This window comes from Lissotriton helveticus, chromosome 1_1 (genome assembly GCF_964261635.1).
Source record: "Lissotriton helveticus chromosome 1_1, aLisHel1.1, whole genome shotgun sequence".
NCBI lineage: Eukaryota > Metazoa > Chordata > Amphibia > Caudata > Salamandridae > Lissotriton > Lissotriton helveticus.
The window spans coordinates 109,534,685-109,558,226 of record NC_136057.1 but is presented as its reverse complement, the minus strand read 5'-3'; the positions used below and the strand labels follow the sequence as shown (position 1 = coordinate 109,558,226).

General features: G+C 43.3%; 1 protein-coding gene across 1 annotated transcript in view; it reads right to left on the bottom strand.

The window, feature by feature from the left end:
- Positions 1-1,624: 1,624 nt before the first annotated feature.
- LOC144761846 (uncharacterized) overlaps positions 1,625-23,542 on the bottom strand; it is a 38,453-nt gene continuing 16,535 nt past the window's right edge. The window contains exons 2-3 of the mRNA XM_078647095.1: positions 9,403-10,814; positions 1,625-9,319 (exon numbers count right to left, since the gene is read on the bottom strand). Coding sequence (XP_078503221.1) covers positions 8,663-9,319; positions 9,403-10,395 — 1,650 coding nt within the window. The 5' untranslated portion in view covers positions 10,396-10,814 and the 3' untranslated portion in view covers positions 1,625-8,662. The remainder of the gene's footprint in view (positions 9,320-9,402; positions 10,815-23,542) is intronic.

Below are 23,542 nucleotides of genomic sequence, written 5' to 3'. Positions count from 1 at the left end.
TTGTTTTAGAACGCTTAATTGAAGCTACGGAAGCAGTGTGGACAGCTGCGTTTGCGGCTTTATCAGCCAATGAATTCCCTGCAACGTGAACGCCATCACGTTAATGACTCAGTATATGTATCACGTGAGTCTTTAGTAGTTCTTTCTGTAAAAAAACTACCTGTTCCCAAAGCATTTTATGCTTGATTGTGCCACCTTTTGCATCTTTGAAACCGTTTTGAACCCAGTTCTGCAAGTATTCATTGTTTGACTGGACGCAGTAATATGAATCGTACACTATTAGTGTGGGGAATTCGCGATCGGCATTTTCAAGCGCCATCTTAAAAGCCTGTAGTTCAGCTCGCTGAGCTGTGCAGTCTCCGAGTGATTGAGTTTTAGTGACTAGGGGTCTGAATTTTTCTTCGTGCCAACGACCTTTAACAATCGCGCACGCAGCACTATATGCTTGTTTACCCCCAACTGCGGGTTGTGCTGAACCGTCTGTATATATTATACAGCCGTAATGTTCCAGAGGCAGGATTTCAGTCGGCAGAGGATATTCATATTAGTATTGGAGAAACTCTTGCGATTTTAAGTTAGGATCAAATTCGTATACTAGTTCTGATGCAGCAAGAGAATTAACCCATTGTATCCATCTCGGATGTAAAACTTTAGCATTCGGAATGCTGGCTCTTGTTACTGCCTCTAGGGCAGGTACCGGTGTAACGATTATTATACGTTTACCTTGTGCGAGGGCTCTTTCTTTTGCTACAGCAGTTTGGACCGCAGTCAGATTTTTTCAGTAGAACTGAATTTCATTTCAGCTTGTGTGTACAAGTGTGATTTGTAAGCTATTGGTACCGTTTCTCCCTCATTAGAGGTCAGGTACATAAATCCGCATCTTCCTGGGATGACTCGGATTACAAGGTTGCATTCGTTTGCGCGTGTTTGCAGTTTTAGTTAACATGTCTGTTTGTATTGATCGTAAAATTTCTGTGTGTTTCTGTGTCCAAATAATTGGTTTGAAATCAGGTTTTATTAATTCGTAGAGAGGTTTAACCCTCTCTGCATAGTTTAGAATGTCATTTCTTCCGAAATTCAGGAAACCTAGAATTGATTGTAAGTTTTTCAGCGTTTTTGGAGCTTGGAGTACTACACACTTCTCTAAGAAGTTGTCTGCTAGGCTTTTGCCTCCACTTGATAACTCATATCCCAGAAACAGGACAGTGAGGTGGGCAATTCGTGATTTTTTAAAGTTGAATTTGTACCCTTCAGATGCGAACCCAAGTATAATGGTGTTCATTCTTTTCAAGTGTGTCTCCAGGTCATCGTCTGTTAGATAGATGTCATCGACATAAGATAATGCCTCATCATCATCATACATTTGTAGTAACTCTGTTAGCCTGGCTGAAAATAATCCTGGGCTGTTCTTGAATCCCTAGGGGAGACGACAAAATTGCCACTGGGCCCCCATACTGGAGAAAGGGGTCAAATACATGCTTTCTGGTGCAATGTTTTGACAGAAGAAACCATTTGAAATATCTAGTGTTGTTTTATATCTTTTGCGCACAATGTTATTCATTAGTGCTGCACTGTGTGAATTTTGTACTGCAAATGTTTTGCAACAAGAGTTTAGGTGTCTGTAGTCCAATACTAGACGATATGAATCATCTGGTTTGGAGACAGGAAACAAAGGATTGTTCATTTGTGAGGTGCACGTTTCAAACACCCCCTGGTATTCAAGTTGATCTAAGATCTCCCTGACTTGTTTTTTAGCTTCTTGCTTAACAGGATACTTCCTCTGTGCAGTAGGTTGATTTTTTAACTGAATTTTATGGTGAGGAGAATCCTCATCCCATCCTACATGATTTTTATATAATGCAGGGGCTTGGGCCCCTGCCCATTATCTAGCATATGTGTATTTTTTATGAATTGGAATGTGATTTGAGAAGGCAGGCATAATCATTTCTTCGCCATGTGGGCACTCCCTGACAAACTCTGGTGGTCAGTCTTTCTCTGCTTGAAGGATATCATAGCCTTTAGATACATTCTCCCAAAATAGACCTCTTATTTGCCTAGTTGTGTCCCCTTCTATACGTAATGTTACTTCATATAATTTATGGGGTACACTAACTATGGTGTCTGCAGTTTCCACCTGAATGTATTCATTCGTGTCCACTGTCTCCAGAAGATTCATCAGGATCTTGCGCGCTATGGTCACTTCTGCTGCGCTGTCTAGCATTGTCTGGGCCTACTCTCCATTCTTGAGTTGTGTCCTCAGGATCCTCGGCATGTTTTAATTTAATACTATCTACCTTCTTTTTGGGAAATTGTAATTTTTTACTTTAACGAGCAGGTTCCTTGTCTTTGGACTTGACTCGCTCTTCTTTATGTTCTGACCGTCCTCTTCTTTCCGATTTCTGTGAGGAAGTCTGAAAAGATCGAGAGGGACGTGTATCATTATCTTGATATATGTCAGGTTTTCTGAAATTGTCCCTATTTCTAAGGCTGTATATTTTTTCAGAGGGCTCCCATTGTGGAGACCTGCCCCCCCGTTCTGGAGATCTAGCTCTCCATTGGGGAGAACTTCCTCTGGACTGAAACAGTTTTTCTCTGGGAGTGGTTTGTTTATTACCCTCCCACTTCTTTTTTGGAGTAATAAGATTATTCTTAATAAAAGTGTTTTCAGGATTTTCAGTTAGTTGTGGTTTTAGTTGTTTCCCACCCAAACTATCTCTACCTAATTCTTCAAAGCACTTTTCAATTATTCTGGGAAGTTCAAAAGGTTGGTCTGTTATTTCTGTTTCTTTTAATTTTTGGCGGATCGCCACAGATGCTGCTTCTCCCTTTATGTTGGCTAGTGGTATAGCAGAGACTTGCTTAATTTCATACCTAGATTTAAAGCAGGCTCTGGACCGTATTCATTTTGAATCTGTCTTAGCACGCCTGGTATAACCGCCATAGACGGAACACCATGTGTTTTTGTGTATATTAAAGCAAAGACTGTTCCCCAAGTGTCACAGTCCTCCACATGTGGTGCGATCCCCATTGGTAAACAGATCGTCAGAATTCAGTGTTTTTCATGAGGTGTACTATCAGGGAATACTGCCTCTATTTGAGTAATCTTTTGAGCTAACCAGAACGGAATTTGTTCACGTTTTGCGGGTAATTTGCCAATGACTGATTGTATAGTCTGTGGAGTAATTTTATTTGTGTTCCCCTGGTGAGGGGTGTGCTGTGGAATTTTTATTGCTGTTGGACTGTTAAAGTCCGCATGACATATTGGACCAATTGTCTATGTATTTTAATTAATTGTTTTAGCTGAACTAAAAGTTCTCCGTCTGACATTTCTTAGATATCAGGATGTGGTGTATAGCTGGCTAGAACCGGCCATGTCTACCTAGTGGACCGAGCCTGGTAATGTGATTTTGATGTTTTAGGGCGCCATTAAACCAGAGCTGATGCTCCTGGTAAGTTAGTGGAATTTCAACGTCCTCGAAAGGAATGTATTCCACTGGATTTTCCTCTGCTTTGTAGTAGTGGAACTCGTGTGTCACAGCATTTGCTGTTGGAAAAGTTATCCATGAATAGAATACCTCTGTCTGCCGATCTTCATGTGCATCTACCACAAATATGACTGTACCACCTCTTGATGATACTCCATTAGTTATAAGTTTGTAAGTTACACTTCTTCTTATATTTATCGGGATGATTATTACATCCGGGTCATTTTGTAGAGCTCTCATTCAAGACAGCTTGAGCTGCTATTCTAGCTCTTTCCCTTTCGTCGTCACTTTCCGTCATTTTTGCTGACAGAAAGTTTGCAGAGCAAGTTTCAAGGAAACAAAGATTAGGTGCACAATATTTTGGAACTCTGTATCCTTCAACGTTGACTAAACCAAAAATTAATACATAGGATTCTCCTCCTACTAAGTTTTGGCGGATATTAACCTTTTACCCACTCCAGACGTCTATTGGAGTTTTTACGGGGAAAGGGGTCTGGGTGAAAAGCACGACTGAGTTCCTCTAGTATATAGCGTTAAATTATCGCCTTACCAAACGTTGGGCGCCATGTAGTGTAGTTCTTACATTCCCAATAGGCTCCGCGCATTGGAATAACATAAACGATAGTTTAGACATAGGACTTAGGTCGACTAGGTCTCTATTGAATATGTTAGACTTAATTATGAATGCCAGCTAGCTAAGAGGTCACTAGAAACTTTCTCGAACTCACAAGAAGGGATTAGTTTCTGACAACCGCATAAACATGACAACTTTGCTCCCCCAAGAATAAGGAGTATATCTCCAGAGTCGCGGAAACAATAGATAGCTATTTCACTCAGTCAATCGTGCATGCTTAGTTCCACCAGAAGAGCATAGAAACAGAGAGACGGGCGTTTTCAATAAAAGAGGTTATTTATTGAGTAGTCTTCTTTCTCATGCAAGAGAAGTGAATTGCTACAATCGCAATACTTGTCATGAAGTAAAGTGCGTACAGTAAAGAGTATTATGAAATAATACTGTAAAAGCATTATATGGTTTCTAAGCCATAAGATACTTAAAATGGATAAAATACATACAATGATAAAATAATGACTAACCGTACTCAACTGGTTCTTCTAAGATACGCCTACTCCGGTGTACCTAACCTAAGCCTAGTACATGGGAAGGAGTAAGTGAGATGTAGTTTGAGTTAAAATAGTTTCTGCCAAGAATCTAAATCAAGAATTCTTTAAGGGTCTAATCAGCTCTGTACCTTGGTTATAGAATGAAGGAGGTCTTGTATCTCTCTCTCAGGACTCGATCTCCCAGCAACCAGCAAGGGTAGCAGGGAAACACTGGAGCTGGATTTCTCAGCAGGAGAAAAGACAGCGGCTCTCTCAGCGCGTCAGCGGGAGGGTCTGCTTCCTTTGGCACTTGCTACAGCAGGGCGTCGGGCAAGTAGATAGTCGATCTGCTCCAAACCACCGTGTGTTTTGCTAGGGCAGATGCTGGTATATTTATACCTGGAAGGTGCCGAGTTTGACGTAAGGTTGGACATAAGACGTCACTAAGAACTCGCAGTTCTTTCAGGACTCCGGGAGTTCTTGGACAAATCAATACAGAAGCAGGGGGAATTCCCGGGCTGCTGGAGGCTTGGTTTATCTAAGAACACGTTGTGCTTTCTAGGAGTCTATGGGAGTAGCCTTGCCGTATTTGGACTGCATTGGCTATGTCTTAATATGGGAATGATTCTTATGCCTATATAAGGATATGATTTGATATAACCACATAAGGGCAGAAATCGGGAATATTAACTAGAGTCCTAGATTCGTCTACAACAGTACACATCACTGGATGTGTTATCTCGTCACCACACCCAGAAGTGATATCGTAGACCACCTCAATCTACGTATGCGGGCATTGAGTTGATAAAATTGATACAAGGTCTCTTTTCTTGTGTTGATGGTGAAAAATTTGTATTGTGCTTATATACCTAACCAAAAGAGATACAAATGATAGACGGAATTCGGAATAATTCAAACATTCACCCCCAATCAAGTGATCTGGGTTAAATCCATTGGTCTTTTGCTCACCATGCCACGCCTGTTAAGACTTAGCCATATTCAAATCATTGGCCCTGCTCGACATGGGTACAGTCCATCTTGAACTTTCAAGTCAGGTTCTCCCTGGACCAGAAACAAGCATACTGGGACCGGTTTCGGGGTATCACCCCTTGTCAGTCATCTTGAATCCAGTGTACAGTGAGCCCGGGACCCACGTCTAGGCATACCTGTGGCCCTTTATATGGTTCCTCCCCAGGGTGGGCTTTTCTATGGTACATTGGCTGAGCGGTGCCTTTCTAATAAATGCCTTGTCACTTTCTGTAGATTCATACGGTTACTTCATTAAGAACACTTTGTAACATTCTCCAGGAACTCGCCCAGAGTTCTGCAAAGCCAGCCCTTACTTCATCACCTAACTCGCTATTGCCTCCGAACACTACATATTGATAGCAGATCTCAGATTCCACATGGAAGACCTTAGCGACGTCAGCACTGCCAACCTAACAGAAAGCATGAACAACATTGGCCTCATCCAACTCGTCATTGACCCAACACACATCTTTGGGCACACGCTTGACTCCATCCTCATCTCCAGAGAAACATTCAAGTACCACCATCTCACAGAACTCACCTGAACCGACCACTCCATTGATAAAGATCAGATCACACCACAGCAATGAGCTTTTCACCATCATTATGGAATTCAGCAACCCAGCAGCCACAGAGAATATCATAACTCCCTCATAGAATCTGTGATACACGCTTGCTGACTACTTCCATTAGAAGATCGCTATCATCTACAGGGACTTTGAACTTCAGCTCTCTACCAGTGACAGCCTCGACCTCCTCACACCCACTGACAATAACTTTGACCTCCGTCTCGCTTTCTGGGATATCCTCATTGCACAAGACACCACCTCTATAATGAACTCCATGCAGTCTGGGGTCCCCACTGATCCATGCCCCCACCATATCTTTAACGTCAGGAGCAAGGTGATCAGCTTAGAGCTCACAAACCCACATAGCAGATCGATCACCTTGGCCTCATTCGCAGAAGAGTGATAACATGTAGAAGTAAAACCCTCCGAAAAAAAACATTCAGCAGACCTAGAGCAGTTGAAGAACTCCCGACTGATACCCCTGCTCTCCTTCCTGGACATAGTCTTCAAAAGGACAATCAACAGTAAGCTCACCAGACACCTGGAGCACAACAACCTCCTGGACTCCTCCCAGTCAGGCTTCCGTGCCAATCAAAGCACAGAGACTGCCCTGATAGCAGCCACAGATGAGATCAAAGCCCTCCTGGACCTCAATCAGAATACAGCCCCCATCCTCCTTGACCTCTCGGCTGCCTTCGATATGGTCTCTCACCAGATCCTGATCAACAAGCTCCACCATATCGGAATCCAAGGAAATGCCCTCAAATGGATCGCCTTCTACCTCACCAGAAAAACTCTGAAAATCAGACTCCCGCCCTACTCCTGAGCCCAAGGACATCATCTGTGGTGACCCACAAGGATCCTCCGTCATCCCCACCTTCTTCTACACTTACATGATACCCCTAGCCAACATTATTAGATCGCACAGACTGAAAGTCATCTTCTACACCCACCTCACCAACTCCAGAGACAACTTACATAGGTGCCCGGTCCACATCACTGACTGGATGAAGCACAACTGCCTAAAACTGAACACAGACAAGATGGAAGTCCTCATCTTCAGTAACTACGCATCTCCTTGGAGCGACGCATGGTGGTCAGCAGAACCTGGTTTCTTCCCCTGCCTCACAGACCATACCCATGACTTACAATGCACATGCACTGTAAGATCTTTAGATCTTGCAGCTCTCCATCAGCACCAGACAAATGATCACCCAAGCCCTGGTGACCAACTGGCTTGGCTACCTAAACACTCTGTATGCAGGAATCAACACTAACTTCTAGAGACAACTGCAGACAATACAGAACTCAGCAGCAATGCTAATCCTCAACCTCGTAAAGCAGACCCACATCAATCCCCACTTCAGTAAACTCTACTGGCTCCCAGTCTAGAAAAGAGGCAAGATACCGACCCATGCTTATAAGGCACTCCACAATGAAGGATTGTCCTACATCAGTCAAAGTTTATTCTTTATCCAGCCCGCCAGACACCTGCATTCCGCCTCCCTATTGCTCGCTCACACTCCCAGTGTCAAACCAGGCACGAAGGCTGCGCTTTCTCCCACCTGGCTGTAAAGACCTGGAATGAACTTCCCCGGCACTGGAGATGCGACTCATCAGTGAATCTGGAAAGAACTCAAGATCTGGCTGTTCAACTGATCAGCCCCTCCGGACAGCAACTCCTCCCCCAGCGGCTTGAGAATCTCACGGATGATTTGCTGCGCTTAATAAATACCCATTGATCGATTCAAGTCCGTACATTCATATAGATTTTTCCCAGTGGGGACTTGGATGTTGTTTAACTCTCCCTTGCTAACAAATGCGTTGCTTTAAATCAGTGCAGTCCTCAAAGCGGACTTTTGATGCTGCGTTAGCTTTCCATTTATGAATTCATGGTCACATTCAATACATTTATAGAGTTTCTGTCCTGTATGAACATTCTGATATATTACATTTTGTTTTGTAATCAATCCCTTGCCACATTATATTTATTAATAGGGTGTCTCCCTAGTGTGCATTTGTTGATGCTGCATTAGATTATTCTTCCTTGGAAGAATGTATTACACTCTGTAAATACATAGGATTTTTTGCCATGTAAATTTTCAGACATCGCTTCAGTTGTCCATTTATTATGAATGCTTTGTGGTATTCAATACATACATTTTCTCTCCTGTGTGAACTTTCTGATTTTGTATTAAATTTTGCTTTGTGATGAATGCCTTGTCACATTCTGTAAACTGCTAAGTCGTATTCAGTACAGCCCTATCGTTTCTAACCAGTGTGGAATTTCTGATGTACTATTATGTACATTCATAGGTTTTCTCCCCTGTGTGGACTATCTGATGTTGCATAAGACATGACATTATAATAAACGCATTCTCACATTCAGTGCAGTTGAATGGTTTCTTCCCAATGTGGATTTTCTAATGTCACTTCAGGTCTCCATTTGTTATAAATGCTTTGTCACATTCAGTGCATTCATACGGATTCCCCGCCAGTGGGGATCTTTTGATGTTGCTTTAGCGGTCTATATTTTATAAATGCCTTGCCACATTCTGTACGTTCATACGGTTTCTCCCCAGTGTGCATATTTTGATGTTGCTTCAGCTCTCCATTTGTTATAAATGCTTTGTCACATTCTGTACATTGATATGGTCTCTCTCCAGTGTGGACTTTTTCATGTCGCTTCAGCTCTCCATTTGCTATAAATGCTTTTTCACATTCTGTACATTGATATGGTCTCTCTCCAGTGTGGACTTTTTGATGTCGCTTCAGCTCTCCATTTGTTATAAATGCTTTGTCACATTCTGTACATTGATATGGTCTCTCTCCAGTGTAGACTTTTTGATGTCGCTTCAGATCTCGATTGGTCTTAAATGCTTTGTCACATTCTGTACATTGATATGGTCTCTCTCCAGTGTGGACTTTTTGATGTTGCTTCAGCTGTACATTTGTTCTGAATGCTTTGTCACATTCTGTACATTGATGTGATTTCTCCCCAGTGTGGACTCTCTGATGTTCCATTAGTTGTAACTTTCTAATGAATGCCATGTCACATTCTGTACATTGGTATGGTTTCTCCCCAGTGTGGATTTTCTGATGTTGCTTTAGCTTACTATTTCTGATAAATGATTTGTCACATTCTGTACATTGATATGATCTCTCTCCAGTGTGGGTTTTCTGATGGTTTTTAGGTCTCCATTAAAAATAAATGCCATGTCACATTCTGTACATTGGTATGGTTTCTCCCCAGTGTGGATTTTCTGATGTTGTTTTAGCTCTCCATTTGTTATAAATGCCTTGTCACATTCTGTACATGCATACAGTTTCTCCCCAGTGTGGGTTTTCTGATGTTGTGTTAGCTGTCCATTTGTTATAAATGCTTTGTCACATTCTGTACATTGATATGGTTTCTCCCCAGTGTGGACTTTCACATGTTTCATTAGATGTGACTTTCTAATATATGCCATGTCACATTCTGTACATTGGTATGGTTTATCCCCAGTGTGGGTTTTCTGATGTTGCTTTAGCTCTCTATTTCTTATAAATGATTTGTCACATTCTGTACATTGATATGATCTCTCTCCGGTGTGGGTTTTCTGGTGCAGCTTTAGATCTCCCGTTCTTATAAATGCTTTGTCACATTCTGTACATTGATATGATCTCTCTCCAGTGTGGGTTTTCTGATGGTTTTTTAGGTCTCCACTGAAAATAAATGCCATGTCACATTCTGTGCACTTATATGGTTTCTCCCCAGTGTGGATTTTCTGATGTCGTTTTAGCTCTCCATTTGTTATAAATGCCTTGTCACATTCTGTACATGCAAACAGTTTCTCCCCAGTGTGGGTTTTCTGATGTTGTGTTAACTGTCCATTTGTTATAAATGCTTTGTCACATTCTGTACATTGATATGGTTTCTCCCCAGTGTGGATTTTATGATGTTTCATTAGATGTGACTTTCTAATGAATGCCACGTCACATTCTGTACATTGGTACGGTTTCTCCCCAGTGTGGATTTTCTGATGTTGTGTTAGCTTTTCATTTGTTATAAATGCTTTGTCACATTCTGTACATTCATACGGTTTCTCCCCAGTGTGGATCATTTGATGCCGCTTTAGATTCGCCTTCCATCTGAACAATTTATTACATTCTGTACACTTATATGGTTTCTCCTCTACGTGGACCCTATGATGCTGCATTAGATCTTTCATTGCAAAGAACACGTTTCCACAGTCAATCCATCAATCTGGTTTTTCTCCAGTACGAAGTTTCTTATGTCACACTTGCTCTTTTTGTTTGCCTAATAAATGTTTTGTCACATTCTAGAAATTCTTATGGTTTTTCTCTTTTGTGTTCTTTCTGATACCAGGTTATCTCTTTATTCGTAATGAGCACCTTAGACTTGCTTCAGTATGTCAGTGCGTTGTGTCTCCAATGTCTATCAGCTGATATCTAAGAGCCAAGCACAGACCTCATTGGGCATCTTGAGTTTTCTGCTGTTGAAAAAGACTTCGGCGAGGCATTAGCCTTCAAGGGAAGAGTTTTAGAGGCACACTGTTTTTACATCACTCCCCACACCAGTGATGTTTAATAGCTTTACTTTTTTCATTCATTACTGCATTTATTTCACCTGTTAGATTAAGAAAAAGAAACAATGAATAAGCTTAAATGCAAAGCCCATCAGAAAAACCTATTGGCATTTAATGATACATTTAAGTGTCCATATAGACAAGTGCGCTGAAGAAATTCTAGATTCCACTTTCAATGTAAAGATGCAATAGGCAGAGCAAGGGCATACGATCCTTCCGTGATCCCCTTCTATTGAGGAGTGTGGACTCAAGGAGTAACCAAGAGACCAGAGGCTGTTGCTTGTTCAGTGTTCAGTGAGTGAGATCTTCTCCCACGACAACACAGAGAGTAGCCTGTCAACATGTTGATAGAGTGCACACTATACGTCTCCCTGCTACAATTAGGTTAATAAACAAGCATTGGCACAACCAATAGGTCTCGCTTTTGGGACCTTATAAGTGTTTAGCCATGAAACAGTTTCTGTTTTTGCACCAAGGATACTGTGCTGCATAACTAAGTACTTATAAGGTCCCAAAAGTGAGACATATTGGCTATACTAATGCTTGTGTGCAGCGGTGGTTGAATGTATAGGCAGAGCCTGACACTACGAAGGTTGCTGATTTTACAAGCGATGCCTAGGTTCACAGTTAGCACCAATTTATCTCAAGAATGGACCAAAGATAAAGAATGATGAATTATTTGAAATTCTCACATTCCCCTGGCAGGAAGGAACATTGAATATTGATTGTAGGCATACATTTGTGCCAAAATGAAGAAAAAAAAGGACAATAGATTTAAAGTGGCCCTTAAAAATGTCAAACTCGTTCAGAGGACAGTATGTGCTGAAATGTGACCACGTACAAAGGGATGTGTTCCAGCAGCCGCAATGGATGTCACCTGATAACTGACCATCAGACCTTTCAATAAAATCCCAAACTCTAGTCTGTGAAAGGCAAATCCAATATGAAAAGCAGCCGCTGGCTACTATGGCAACATATAGGCTGGACGTTCCACTGCATGTATTTCAAAGCCTTGTGAGAAGAAACATATCGGACGTTGCTCTTTTGTAGCGCCGAGCGCTGGCTCTCAGGCAGTGCAGGCGCTTTTTAAAAGCTGCATTTTGTTTAGAACAACGTGAAAGAAATATTAATTATTGCGATGTATTCATATGGCCTGTACCCGATTGGAGGGGAATTCGAATAACTCAGATAACAAGTTAACATGGTCAAAGACGCGCTTTGCGGTGAGGGAGGGAGAGGGAGTTGAAGCGAGGGCGGGCTGAAAGTGAAATTACACGCGATCTTGCGGTGAGGGAGGGAGGTGGAGTTGAAAGGCGGCCGGGCTGAAAGTGAAAAGACGCGTAAAAGAAGTGGGCACCTCAAGTGCGTGAAAAGAAGCCCGGGAGTTGAGTGCACAAGCGCCGCGAATGTGATAGCGATCGGATTCGCGCGATTAAGCCACATGGCAGCTGTGGCTGCAGCAATGGACTGCAGGAAAGGACTGCAGCAATAGACGACTGCAGCAATGGAGTGCAGCAATGAAGTGCAGCAATGGACAACTGCAGCAATGGACTGCAACAATGGACTGAAGCAATGGACGACTGCAGCAATGGACTGCAGAAATGGAGTGCAGCAATGGAGTGAAGCAATGAAAGACTGCAGCAATGGACAACTGCAGCAATGGACTGCAGCAATGGGCTACAGCAAAGGAAGGCAGCAATGGACTGCAGCAATGGAGTGCAGCAATGGAGTGCAGCAATGGACTACTGCAGCAATAGCCTGCAGCACTAGAGTGCAGCAATGGATGACTGCAGCAATGGACGACCGCAGCAATGGACGACCGCAGCAATGGACGACCGCAGCAATGAACTACATCAATGGACTGCCGCAATGGACTACAGCAATGGACTACAGCAATGGACTGCAGCAATGGACTGCAGCAATGGACTGCAGCAATGGACGACTAAAGCAATGGACGACTAAAGCAATGGACGACTGAAGCAATGGACGACTGAAGCAATGGACGACTGAAGCAATGGACGACTGAAGTTATGGACGACTGAAGCAATGGAGTGCAGCAATGGACTGCCGCAATGGACTGCAGCAATGGACTGCAGCAATGGACTGCAGCAATGGACGACTGCAGCAATGGATGATTGCAGCAATGGACGACTGCAGCAAAGGACTGCAGCAAAGGACTGCAGCTATGGAGTGCAGCAATGGACAACTGCAGCAATGGACGGCTGCAGCAATGGATGACTGAAGCAATAGACTGCAGCAATAGACGACTGCAGCAATGGATGCCTGCAGCAATGGATGACTGCAGCAATGGATGACTGCAGCAATGGAGTGCAGCAATGGAGTTCAGCAATGGACTGCAGCAATGGACTGCAGCAATGGACTGCAGCAATGGACAACTGCAGCAATGGACAACTGCAGCAATGGACGACTGAAGCAATGGACGACTGAAGCAATGGATGACTGAAGTAAGGGAGTGCAGCAATGTACTGCAGCAATGGACTGCAGTAATGGAGAGCAGCAATGGACTGCAGCAATGGACAACTGCAGCAATGGACAACTGCAGCAATGGAATGCAGCAATGGACTTCAGCAATGGAGTGCAGCATTTCAATGTTTTTTTCGAGTGGGAGCAGAGTCAGTCCGTTCTCCTCCTAGAGTGTCTTATGCTGGAAGGCCGCAGCACCACAAACTATATTTGAATATTTTAAGTGTGTACAGCAAGCACACTTATTCAGTGACTTTCCTCATTTGGCAGCCCCGCCCATGCCCATGTCTGTTTCAGGGAGGCTGGGGGAGGGCACCTGACTGAGGGAGCAGCAGGAAAAGAAACCATATATCCGTGGCTGGTAACTATAACGAGTCCTCCAAGGCCATCGCAGGCAGGATTTATGTCTCGCAGGCCCTGCAGAGCGCAGTGCAGAGATTATCTATGGTGCACAATGCTGTTTTTTAAGCATTGCATGAATTCTCTATCGTCTCTGGGAGCTATGTATGTATACCGAATGCATTTTAAAGCAGTGATGCGGACACCAGCATTAAAATGCGTTAGCCTAACGCCTGATGCGTGGTACTTGACTGGGCTGGTAAGATGCTGACAGGCTGTCTGCAGGAGGCACATTAACCCACTGGGCTATCCATATAAAATACAGTCCTATAAAATGCTGGCAGACTCTCTGCAGGAGGCACATTAACCCACTGAGCTATCCATATAAAATACAGTCCTGTAATATGCCGGCAGACTCTCTGCAGGAGGCGCATTTACCCACTGAGCTAACCATATAAAATACAGTCCTGTAATATGCCGGCAGACTCTCTGCAGGAGGCGCATTAACCCACTGTGCTCGCCATATAAAATACAGTCCTGTATTATCCCGGCCGACTTCCAGGCAGGAGGCATATTAACCCACTGAGCTATCCACATAAAATACAGTCCTGTAATATTCTGGTAGACTCTCTGCAGGAGGCGCATTAACCCAGTGAACTATCCATATAAAATACAGTCTTGTAATATGCTGGCAGACTCTCAGCAGGAGGCGCATAAACCAACTGAGCTATCCATATAAAATCCAGTCCTGTAATATGCTGGCAGACTCTCTGCAGGAGGCGCATTAACCCACTGAGCTATCCATGTAAAATAGAGTCCTGAACAATGCTCGGAGACTCTCTGCAGGAGGCGCATTAACCCACAGAGCTATCCATTTAAAATATAGTCCTGTAATATGCTGGCAGACTCTCCGCAGGAGGCGCATTAACCCACTGAGCTATCCATATAAAATAGAGTCCTGAAATATGCTAGCGGACTCAGCAGGGGGCGCATTAACCCACTGAGCTATCCATATAAAATACAGCTCTGTAATATGCTAGCAGACTCAGCAGGGGGCGCATTAACCAACTGAGCTATCCATATAAAATGCAGTCCTGTAATATGCTGGCAGACTCTCTGCAGGAGGAGCATTTACCCACTGAGCTATCCATATAAAATAGAGTCCTGTAATATGCTAACAGACTCTCTGCACGAGGTGCATTTAACCCACTGAACTATCAAAATAAAATACAGTCCTGTAATATGCTGATAGACTCTCTGCAGGAGGCACATTAACCCACTGAGCTATCCATATAAAATAGTCCTGTAATATGCTGGCAGACTCTCTGCAGGAGGCGCATCAACCCACTGAGCTATCCATATAAAATAGAGTCCTGTAGTATGCTGACAGACTCTTTGCAGGAGGCGCATTAACCCACTGAGCTATCCATATAAAATACAGCTCTGTAATATGCTGGCAGACTCTCTGCAGGAGGCGCATCAACCCACCGAACTATCCATATCAAATACAGCCCTGTAATATGCTGGCAGACTCTCTGCAGGAAGCGCATCAACCCACTGAACTAGCGATATAAAATACAGTCCTGTGATATGCTGGCAGACTCTCTGCAGGAGGCGCTTTAACCCACAGAACTATCGATATAAAATACAGTCCTATAATATGCTGACAGACTCTTTGCAGGAGGCGTATTAACCCAATGAGCTATCCATATGAAATACAGTCCTGTAAAATGCTGACAGTTTCTAATAATCCAAATCTGACCTGCACTGTGGTACTCCCATTACCATGGTCCGATCACAGTGCCATTTTATTTGAACTGAAAGAGTCAAACGGCCTTCAACCCAGACCTGAACCCATAAGGAAGATTACAAAAAGACCCTGGAAAAATGCAGATTGTTTAGAATTAGAAGGGGCACTGAAGAGAACCTTGCGCCCGCTCCCCTCTGGGGTGAACAAGGCTACGTCGGCCTATACAGATTGGATAGACACAGCATGCAATAAATTAGTTCCGGTTAAACATTGAACCCTTAAATGGGCCCAACCCTCAGACCCCTGGTACTCAGACGATTTAAAAAAGACCTGAAACAGCCTGTAAAATATTAGAATGGACATGGAGGAAAGGGTATAAAAGTAAGGATATAGAAATTTATAAGCAGAGTCTCAGAATCTATAAGGAACTATTGCTGGAAACAAAAAAGAAGTTCTTTACAGAACAAATTTCTCAAGCTAAGTCCAATCTCAAAGAACTCTTTAAAACTATTACTCAACTTGCCGCACCAGCCCCTAAGAGCTTAAGTAGTCCTGAATTGTGCGAAAAATGTGCTCCTTTTTTCCAACAAAAGGCGGAATTTATTTTTTCTACATTCACTTTAGCCCAAAAAGGTGAAAAAGTGCAGCCACCTAAAATAGAACCTAATAGACCCAACCCTACACCAGTTTTAGATACATTCTTATTGCTAGAAATATAAGAGTCAATCAAACTTTTGAACTCTATTCGATCAGGGTCTTCCATGGACCCATGTCCGGCGTTTGTATTGAAATTAATTCCGGGAGTCAAAGGGTCAGCTCTTATCCCTTTGCTCAGCACCATATTCACCACCGGCATATTTCCCAGGGACTGGAAGAAGGCCTCCATCCTCCCCCCATTAAAAAAAATGACTCTGGTTCCTAAGGACCCAAGTAGTTATAGGCCAATTTCATGGCTTCTGCTTCTTGCAAAAAATGCTGAAAAAGCTATGAATACCCAGCTTGGTGTATTTCTCTGAACCAATAATCTACTCGACCAGTCTCAATACGGGTTTAGAGGTGAACACAGCACGGAGCTGGCTTTAATTAAATCTACAGAGGAAGTGAGGGAGGCCTTGGACTGTGGAGGCAAGGCAATACTGATTATGCTAGATTTGTCAGCGGCCTTTGACACGGTCCATCATGAAGTTCTGATGGACTGGCTGTCTGAAGCAGGGGTACATGTTGCTGCTTGGAACCTCCTGTAGTCCTTTCTATCTGAAAGAACACAAACAGTCGATCTAGACAACAAGTCAAAGCAGTTTTCCCTCCCTGTGGGGTGCCTCAGGGCTCACCGTTAAGCCCAACATTTTTTAATATGTACATGATAACTCTGGCATGTTTGATAAGATCCTTTGGCTTCAAACTCACCTCCTATGCGGACAACACTCAAATAGTGTTATCTCTTAGAGATATGGAGGAAAAGGAAACTGGGGCACGGTTTCATGATTGTATGAAAACCATCTCAGGATTGGATGTCGACCAACTGCTTGAAACTAAATTCAAGCAAAACAGAGGTCATCATATTCAGGAATAACCCACACTTATGGACACCAGACTGGTGACCAGAAGATTTTGGTATTTGCCATGCTTCCAACGGAAAAGCAACAAATCTGTGGGTGTTAGTGCATAACAAACTTACGTTTAGTGACCAAATAAGCACGGTGGTGTCAGCTTGTTTTCTGATACTCAGAATCATAAGAAAAATAAAGATTAATCTTCCAGAAGAAAGTCTCAGGACGGTGGCCATGGCACTTGTTATGGCACGTCTGGATTATTGCAACAGCGTCTGTCTGAACGACGAAAAACAGCACATTAACAGGCTTCAGATCGTGCAAAACGCGGCAGCCAGGTTGTTGACAGGGACACCTAAATATTGTCAAAAAAGAACTAATATAACTAAACTGGCTCCCTGTGGAACAAAGGGTAAGCTTTAAGGCCCTCTGTACGGCATTTAAAGCCCTCAATGGAATAGGCCTAACCATCTGAGGCAAAGATTCAAATGGTATGTTCCTGGAAGGACTCTTCGGTCCACAGGAGCAAGACATGTCCTAGTTCCTATATTTAAAAAAGCCCGTTGGGGCGCTAGGAGTTTCATCGCCTGCGCATCTAAGGCCTGGAATGATCTGCTGTTCCATTTGAGAAATTCAGCAGATCTCCTCTTTTTTAGAAGGGGGCTGAAAACATGGCTGTTTACTCAGTGACATAATTTCTCCTGATATGCAGTGCATAGCGCCAGGACACCTCAGGGAAACCGTTGCACTCTAAAAATTTAATTAACATAACATGTACTTGCTGCCGTTCTTTTCTAACTAGAACTCGGCTGATTGTGGGCCTTTTGAAAGTATTTATGCTAATCACAGTGCCCATCAAGGGCAGCACTTAACAAATACTTTCAAAAGGCATACAATCAACTCCAAAGATGCGCTCTACTTAGAAAAGAAATGCAACAAGTCTACAAACATGAGGTGTGCTTTCAGAATCATCTGAAAAAACAAGTACGTGCTTTTAAACTTGATGCATTTCTTTTCTAAAAATGCGTTAGCCTAACGCCTGATGCGTGGTACTTGACAGGGCTGGTAAGATGCTGACAAGCTGTCTGCAGGAGGCACATTAACCCACTGGGCTATCCATATAAAATACAGTCCTATAAAATGCTGGCAGACTCTCTGCAGGAGGCGCATTAACCCACTGAGCTATCCATATAAAATACAGTCCTGTAATATGCCGGCAGACTCTCTGCAGGAGGCGCATTTACCCACTGAGCTAACCATATAAAATACAGTCCTGTAATATGCCGGCAGACTCTCTGCAGGAGGCGCATTAACCCACTGTGCTCGCCATATAAAATACAGTCCTGTATTATCCCGGCCGACTTCCAGGCAGGAGGCATATTAACCCACTGAGCTATCCACATAAAATACAGTCCTGTAATATTCTGGTAGACTCTCTGCAGGAGGCGCATTAACCCAGTGAACTATCCATATAAAATACAGTCTTGTAATATGCTGGCAGACTCTCAGCAGGAGGCGCATAAACCAACTGAGCTATCCATATAAAATCCAGTCCTGTAATATGCTGGCAGACTCTCTGCAGGAGGCGCATTAACCCACTGAGCTATCCATATAAAATAGAGTCCTGAACAATGCTCGGAGACTCTCTGCAGGAGGCGCATTAACCCACAGAGCTATCCATTTAAAATATAGTCTTGTAATATGCTGGCAGACTCTCCGCAGGAGGCGCATTAACCCACTAAGCTAACCATATAAAAGAGAGTCCTGAAATATGTTAGCAGACTCAGCAGGGGGCGCATTCACCCACTGAGCTATCCATATAAAATACAGCTCTGTAATATGCTAGCAGACTCAGCAGGGGGCGCATTAACCAACTGAGCTATCCATATAAAATGCAGTCCTGTAATATGCTGGCAGACTCTCTGCAGGAGGAGCATTTACCCACTGAGCTATCCATATAAAATAGAGTCCTGTAATATGCTAACAGACTCTCTGCACGAGGTGCATTTAACCCACTGAACTATCGATATAAAATACAGTCCTGTAATATGCTGATAGACTCTCTGCAGGAGGCACATTAACCCACTGAGCTATCCATATAAAATAGTCCTGTAATATGCTGGCAGACTCTCTGCAGGAGGCGCATCAACCCACTGAGCTATCCATATAAAATAGAGTCCTGTAGTATGCTGACAGACTCTTTGCAGGAGGCGCATTAACCCACTGAGCTATCCATATAAAATACAGCTCTGTAATATGCTGGCAGACTCTCTGCAGGAGGCGCATCAACCCACCGAACTATCCATATCAAATACAGCCCTGTAATATGCTGGCAGACTCTCTGCAGGAAGCGCATCAACCCACTGAACTAGCGATATAAAATACAGTCCTGTGATATGCTGGCAGACTCTCTGCAGGAGGCGCTTTAACCCACAGAACTATCGATATAAAATACAGTCCTATAATATGCTGACAGACTCTTTGCAGGAGGCGTATTAACCCAATGAGCTATCCATATGAAATACAGTCCTGTAAAATGCTGACAGTTTCTAATAATCCAAATCTGACCTGCACTGTGGTACTCCCATTACCATGGTCCGATCACAGTGCCATTTTATTTGAACTGAAAGAGTCAAACGGCCTTCAACCCAGACCTGAACCCATAAGGAAGATTACAAAAAGACCCTGGAAAAATGCAGATTGTTTAGAATTAGAAGGGGCACTGAAGAGAACCTTGCGCCCGCTCCCCTCTGGGGTGAACAAGGCTACGTCGGCCTATACAGATTGGATAGACACAGCATGCAATAAATTAGTTCCGGTTAAACATTGAACCCTTAAATGGGCCCAACCCTCAGACCCCTGGTACTCAGACGATTTAAAAAAGACCTGAAACAGCCTGTAAAATATTAGAATGGACATGGAGGAAAGGGTATAAAAGTAAGGATATAGAAATTTATAAGCAGAGTCTCAGAATCTATAAGGAACTATTGCTGGAAACAAAAAAGAAGTTCTATACAGAACAAATTTCTCAAGCTAAGTCCAATCTCAAAGAACTCTTTAAAACTATTACTAAACTTGCCGCACCAGCCCCTAAGAGCTTAAGTAGTCCTGAATTGTGCAAAAAATGTGCTCCTTTTTTCCAACAAAAGGCGGAATTTATTTTTTCTACATTCACTTTAGCCAAAAAAGGTGAAAAAGTGCAGCCACCTAAAATAGAACCTAATAGACCCAACCCTACACCAGTTTTAGATACATTCTTATTGCTAGAAATATAAGAGTCAATCAAACTTTTGAACTCTATTCGATCAGGGTCTTCCATGGACCCATGTCCGGCGTTTGTATTGAAATTAATTCCGGGAGTCAAAGGGTCAGCTCTTATCCCTTTGCTCAGCACCATATTCACCACCGGCATATTTCCCAGGGACTGGAAGAAGGCCTCCATCCTCCCCCCATTAAAAAAAATGACTCTGGTTCCTAAGGACCCAAGTAGTTATAGGCCAATTTCATGGCTTCTGCTTCTTGCAAAAAATGCTGAAAAAGCTATGAATACCCAGCTTGGTGTATTTCTCTGAACCAATAATCTACTCGACCAGTCTCAATACGGGTTTAGAGGTGAACACAGCACGGAGCTGGCTTTAATTAAATCTACAGAGGAAGTGAGGGAGGCCTTGGACTGTGGAGGCAAGGCAATACTGATTATGCTAGATTTGTCAGCGGCCTTTGACACGGTCCATCATGAAGTTCTGATGGACTGGCTGTCTGAAGCAGGGGTACATGTTGCTGCTTGGAACCTCCTGTAGTCCTTTCTATCTGAAAGAACACAAACAGTCGATCTAGACAACAAGTCAAAGCAGTTTTCCCTCCCTGTGGGGTGCCTCAGGGCTCACCGTTAAGCCCAACATTTTTTAATATGTACATGATAACTCTGGCATGTTTGATAAGATCCTTTGGCTTCAAACTCACCTCCTATGCGGACAACACTCAAATAGTGTTATCTCTTAGAGATATGGAGGAAAAGGAAACTGGGGCACGGTTTCATGATTGTATGAAAACCATCTCAGGATTGGATGTCGACCAACTGCTTGAAACTAAATTCAAGCAAAACAGAGGTCATCATATTCAGGAATAACCCACACTTATGGACACCAGACTGGTGACCAGAAGATTTTGGTATTTGCCATGCTTCCAACGGAAAAGCAACAAATCTGTGGGTGTTAGTGCATAACAAACTTACGTTTAGTGACCAAATAAGCACAGTGGTGTCAGCTTGTTTTCTGATACTCAGAATCATAAGAAAAATAAAGATTAATCTTCCAGAAGAAAGTCTCAGGACGGTGGCCACGGCACTTGTTATGGCACGTCTGGATTATTGCAACAGCGTCTGTCTGAACGACGAAAAACAGCACATTAACAGGCTTCAGATCGTGCAAAACGCGGCAGCCAGGTTGTTGACAGGGACACCTAAATATTGTCAAAAAAGAACTAATATAACTAAACTGGCTCCCTGTGGAACAAAGGGTAAGCTTTAAGGCCCTCTGTATGGCATTTAAAGCCCTCAATGGAATAGGCCTAACCATCTGAGGCAAAGATTCAAATGGTATGTTCCTGGAAGGACTCTTCGGTCCACAGGAGCAAGACATGTCCTAGTTCCTATATTTAAAAAAGCCCGTTGGGGCGCTAGGAGTTTCATCGCCTGCGCATCTAAGGCCTGGAATGATCTGCTGTTCCATTTGAGAAATTCAGCAGATCTCCTCTTTTTTAGAAGGGGGCTGAAAACATGGCTGTTTACTCAGTGACATAATTTCTCCTGATATGCAGTGCATAGCGCCAGGACACCTCAGGGAAACCGTTGCACTCTAAAAATTTAATTAACATAACATGTACTTGCTGCCGTTCTTTTCTAACTAGAACTCGGCTGATTGTGGGCCTTTTGAAAGTATTTATGCTAATCACAGTGCCCATCAAGGGCAGCACTTAACAAATACTTTCAAAAGGCATAAAATCAACTCCAAAGATGCGCTCTACTTAGAAAAGAAATGCAACAAGTCTACAAACATGAGGTGTGCTTTCAGAATCATCTGAAAAAACAAGTACGTGCTTTTAAACTTGATGCATTTCTTTTCTAAAAATGCGTTAGCCTAACGCCTGATGCGTGGTACTTGACAGGGCTGGTAAGATGCTGACAAGCTGTCTGCAGGAGGCACATTAACCCACTGGGCTATCCATATAAAATACAGTCCTATAAAATGCTGGCAGACTCTCTGCAGGAGGCGCATTAACCCACTGAGCTATCCATATAAAATACAGTCCTGTAATATGCCGGCAGACTCTCTGCAGGAGGCGCATTTACCCACTGAGCTAACCATATAAAATACAGTCCTGTAATATGCCGGCAGACTCTCTGCAGGAGGCGCATTAACCCACTGTGCTCGCCATATAAAATACAGTCCTGTATTATCCCGGCCGACTTCCAGGCAGGAGGCATATTAACCCACTGAGCTATCCACATAAAATACAGTCCTGTAATATTCTGGTAGACTCTCTGCAGGAGGCGCATTAACCCAGTGAACTATCCATATAAAATACAGTCTTGTAATATGCTGGCAGACTCTCAGCAGGAGGCGCATAAACCAACTGAGCTATCCATATAAAATCCAGTCCTGTAATATGCTGGCAGACTCTCTGCAGGAGGCGCATTAACCCACTGAGCTATCCATATAAAATAGAGTCCTGAACAATGCTCGGAGACTCTCTGCAGGAGGCGCATTAACCCACAGAGCTATCCATTTAAAATATAGTCCTGTAATATGCTGGCAGACTCTCCGCAGGAGGCGCATTAACCCACTAAGCTATCCATATAAAAGAGAGTCCTGAAATATGTTAGCAGACTCAGCAGGGGGCGCATTCACCCACTGAGCTATCCATATAAAATACAGCTCTGTAATATGCTAGCAGACTCAGCAGGGGGCGCATTAACCAACTGAGCTATCCATATAAAATGCAGTCCTGTAATATGCTGGCAGACTCTCTGCAGGAGGAGCATTTACCCACTGAGCTATCCATATAAAATAGAGTCCTGTAATATGCTAACAGACTCTCTGCACGAGGTGCATTTAACCCACTGAACTATCGATATAAAATACAGTCCTGTAATATGCTGATAGACTCTCTGCAGGAGGCACATTAACCCACTGAGCTATCCATATAAAATAGTCCTGTAATATGCTGGCAGACTCTCTGCAGGAGGCGCATCAACCCACTGAGCTATCCATATAAAATAGAGTCCTGTAGTATGCTGACAGACTCTTTGCAGGAGGCGCATTAACCCACTGAGCTATCCATATAAAATACAGCTCTGTAATATGCTGGCAGACTCTCTGCAGGAGGCGCATCAACCCACCGAACTATCCATATAAAATACAGCCCTGTAATATGCTGGCAGACTCTCCGCAGGAAGCGCATCAACCCACTGAACTATCGATATAAAATACAGTCCTGTGATATGCTGGCAGACTCTCTGCAGGAGGCGTATTAACCCAATGAGCTATCCATATGAAATACAGTCCTGTAAAATGCTGACAGTTTATAATAATCCAAATCTGACCTGCACTGTGGTACTCCCATTACCATGGTCCGATCACAGTGC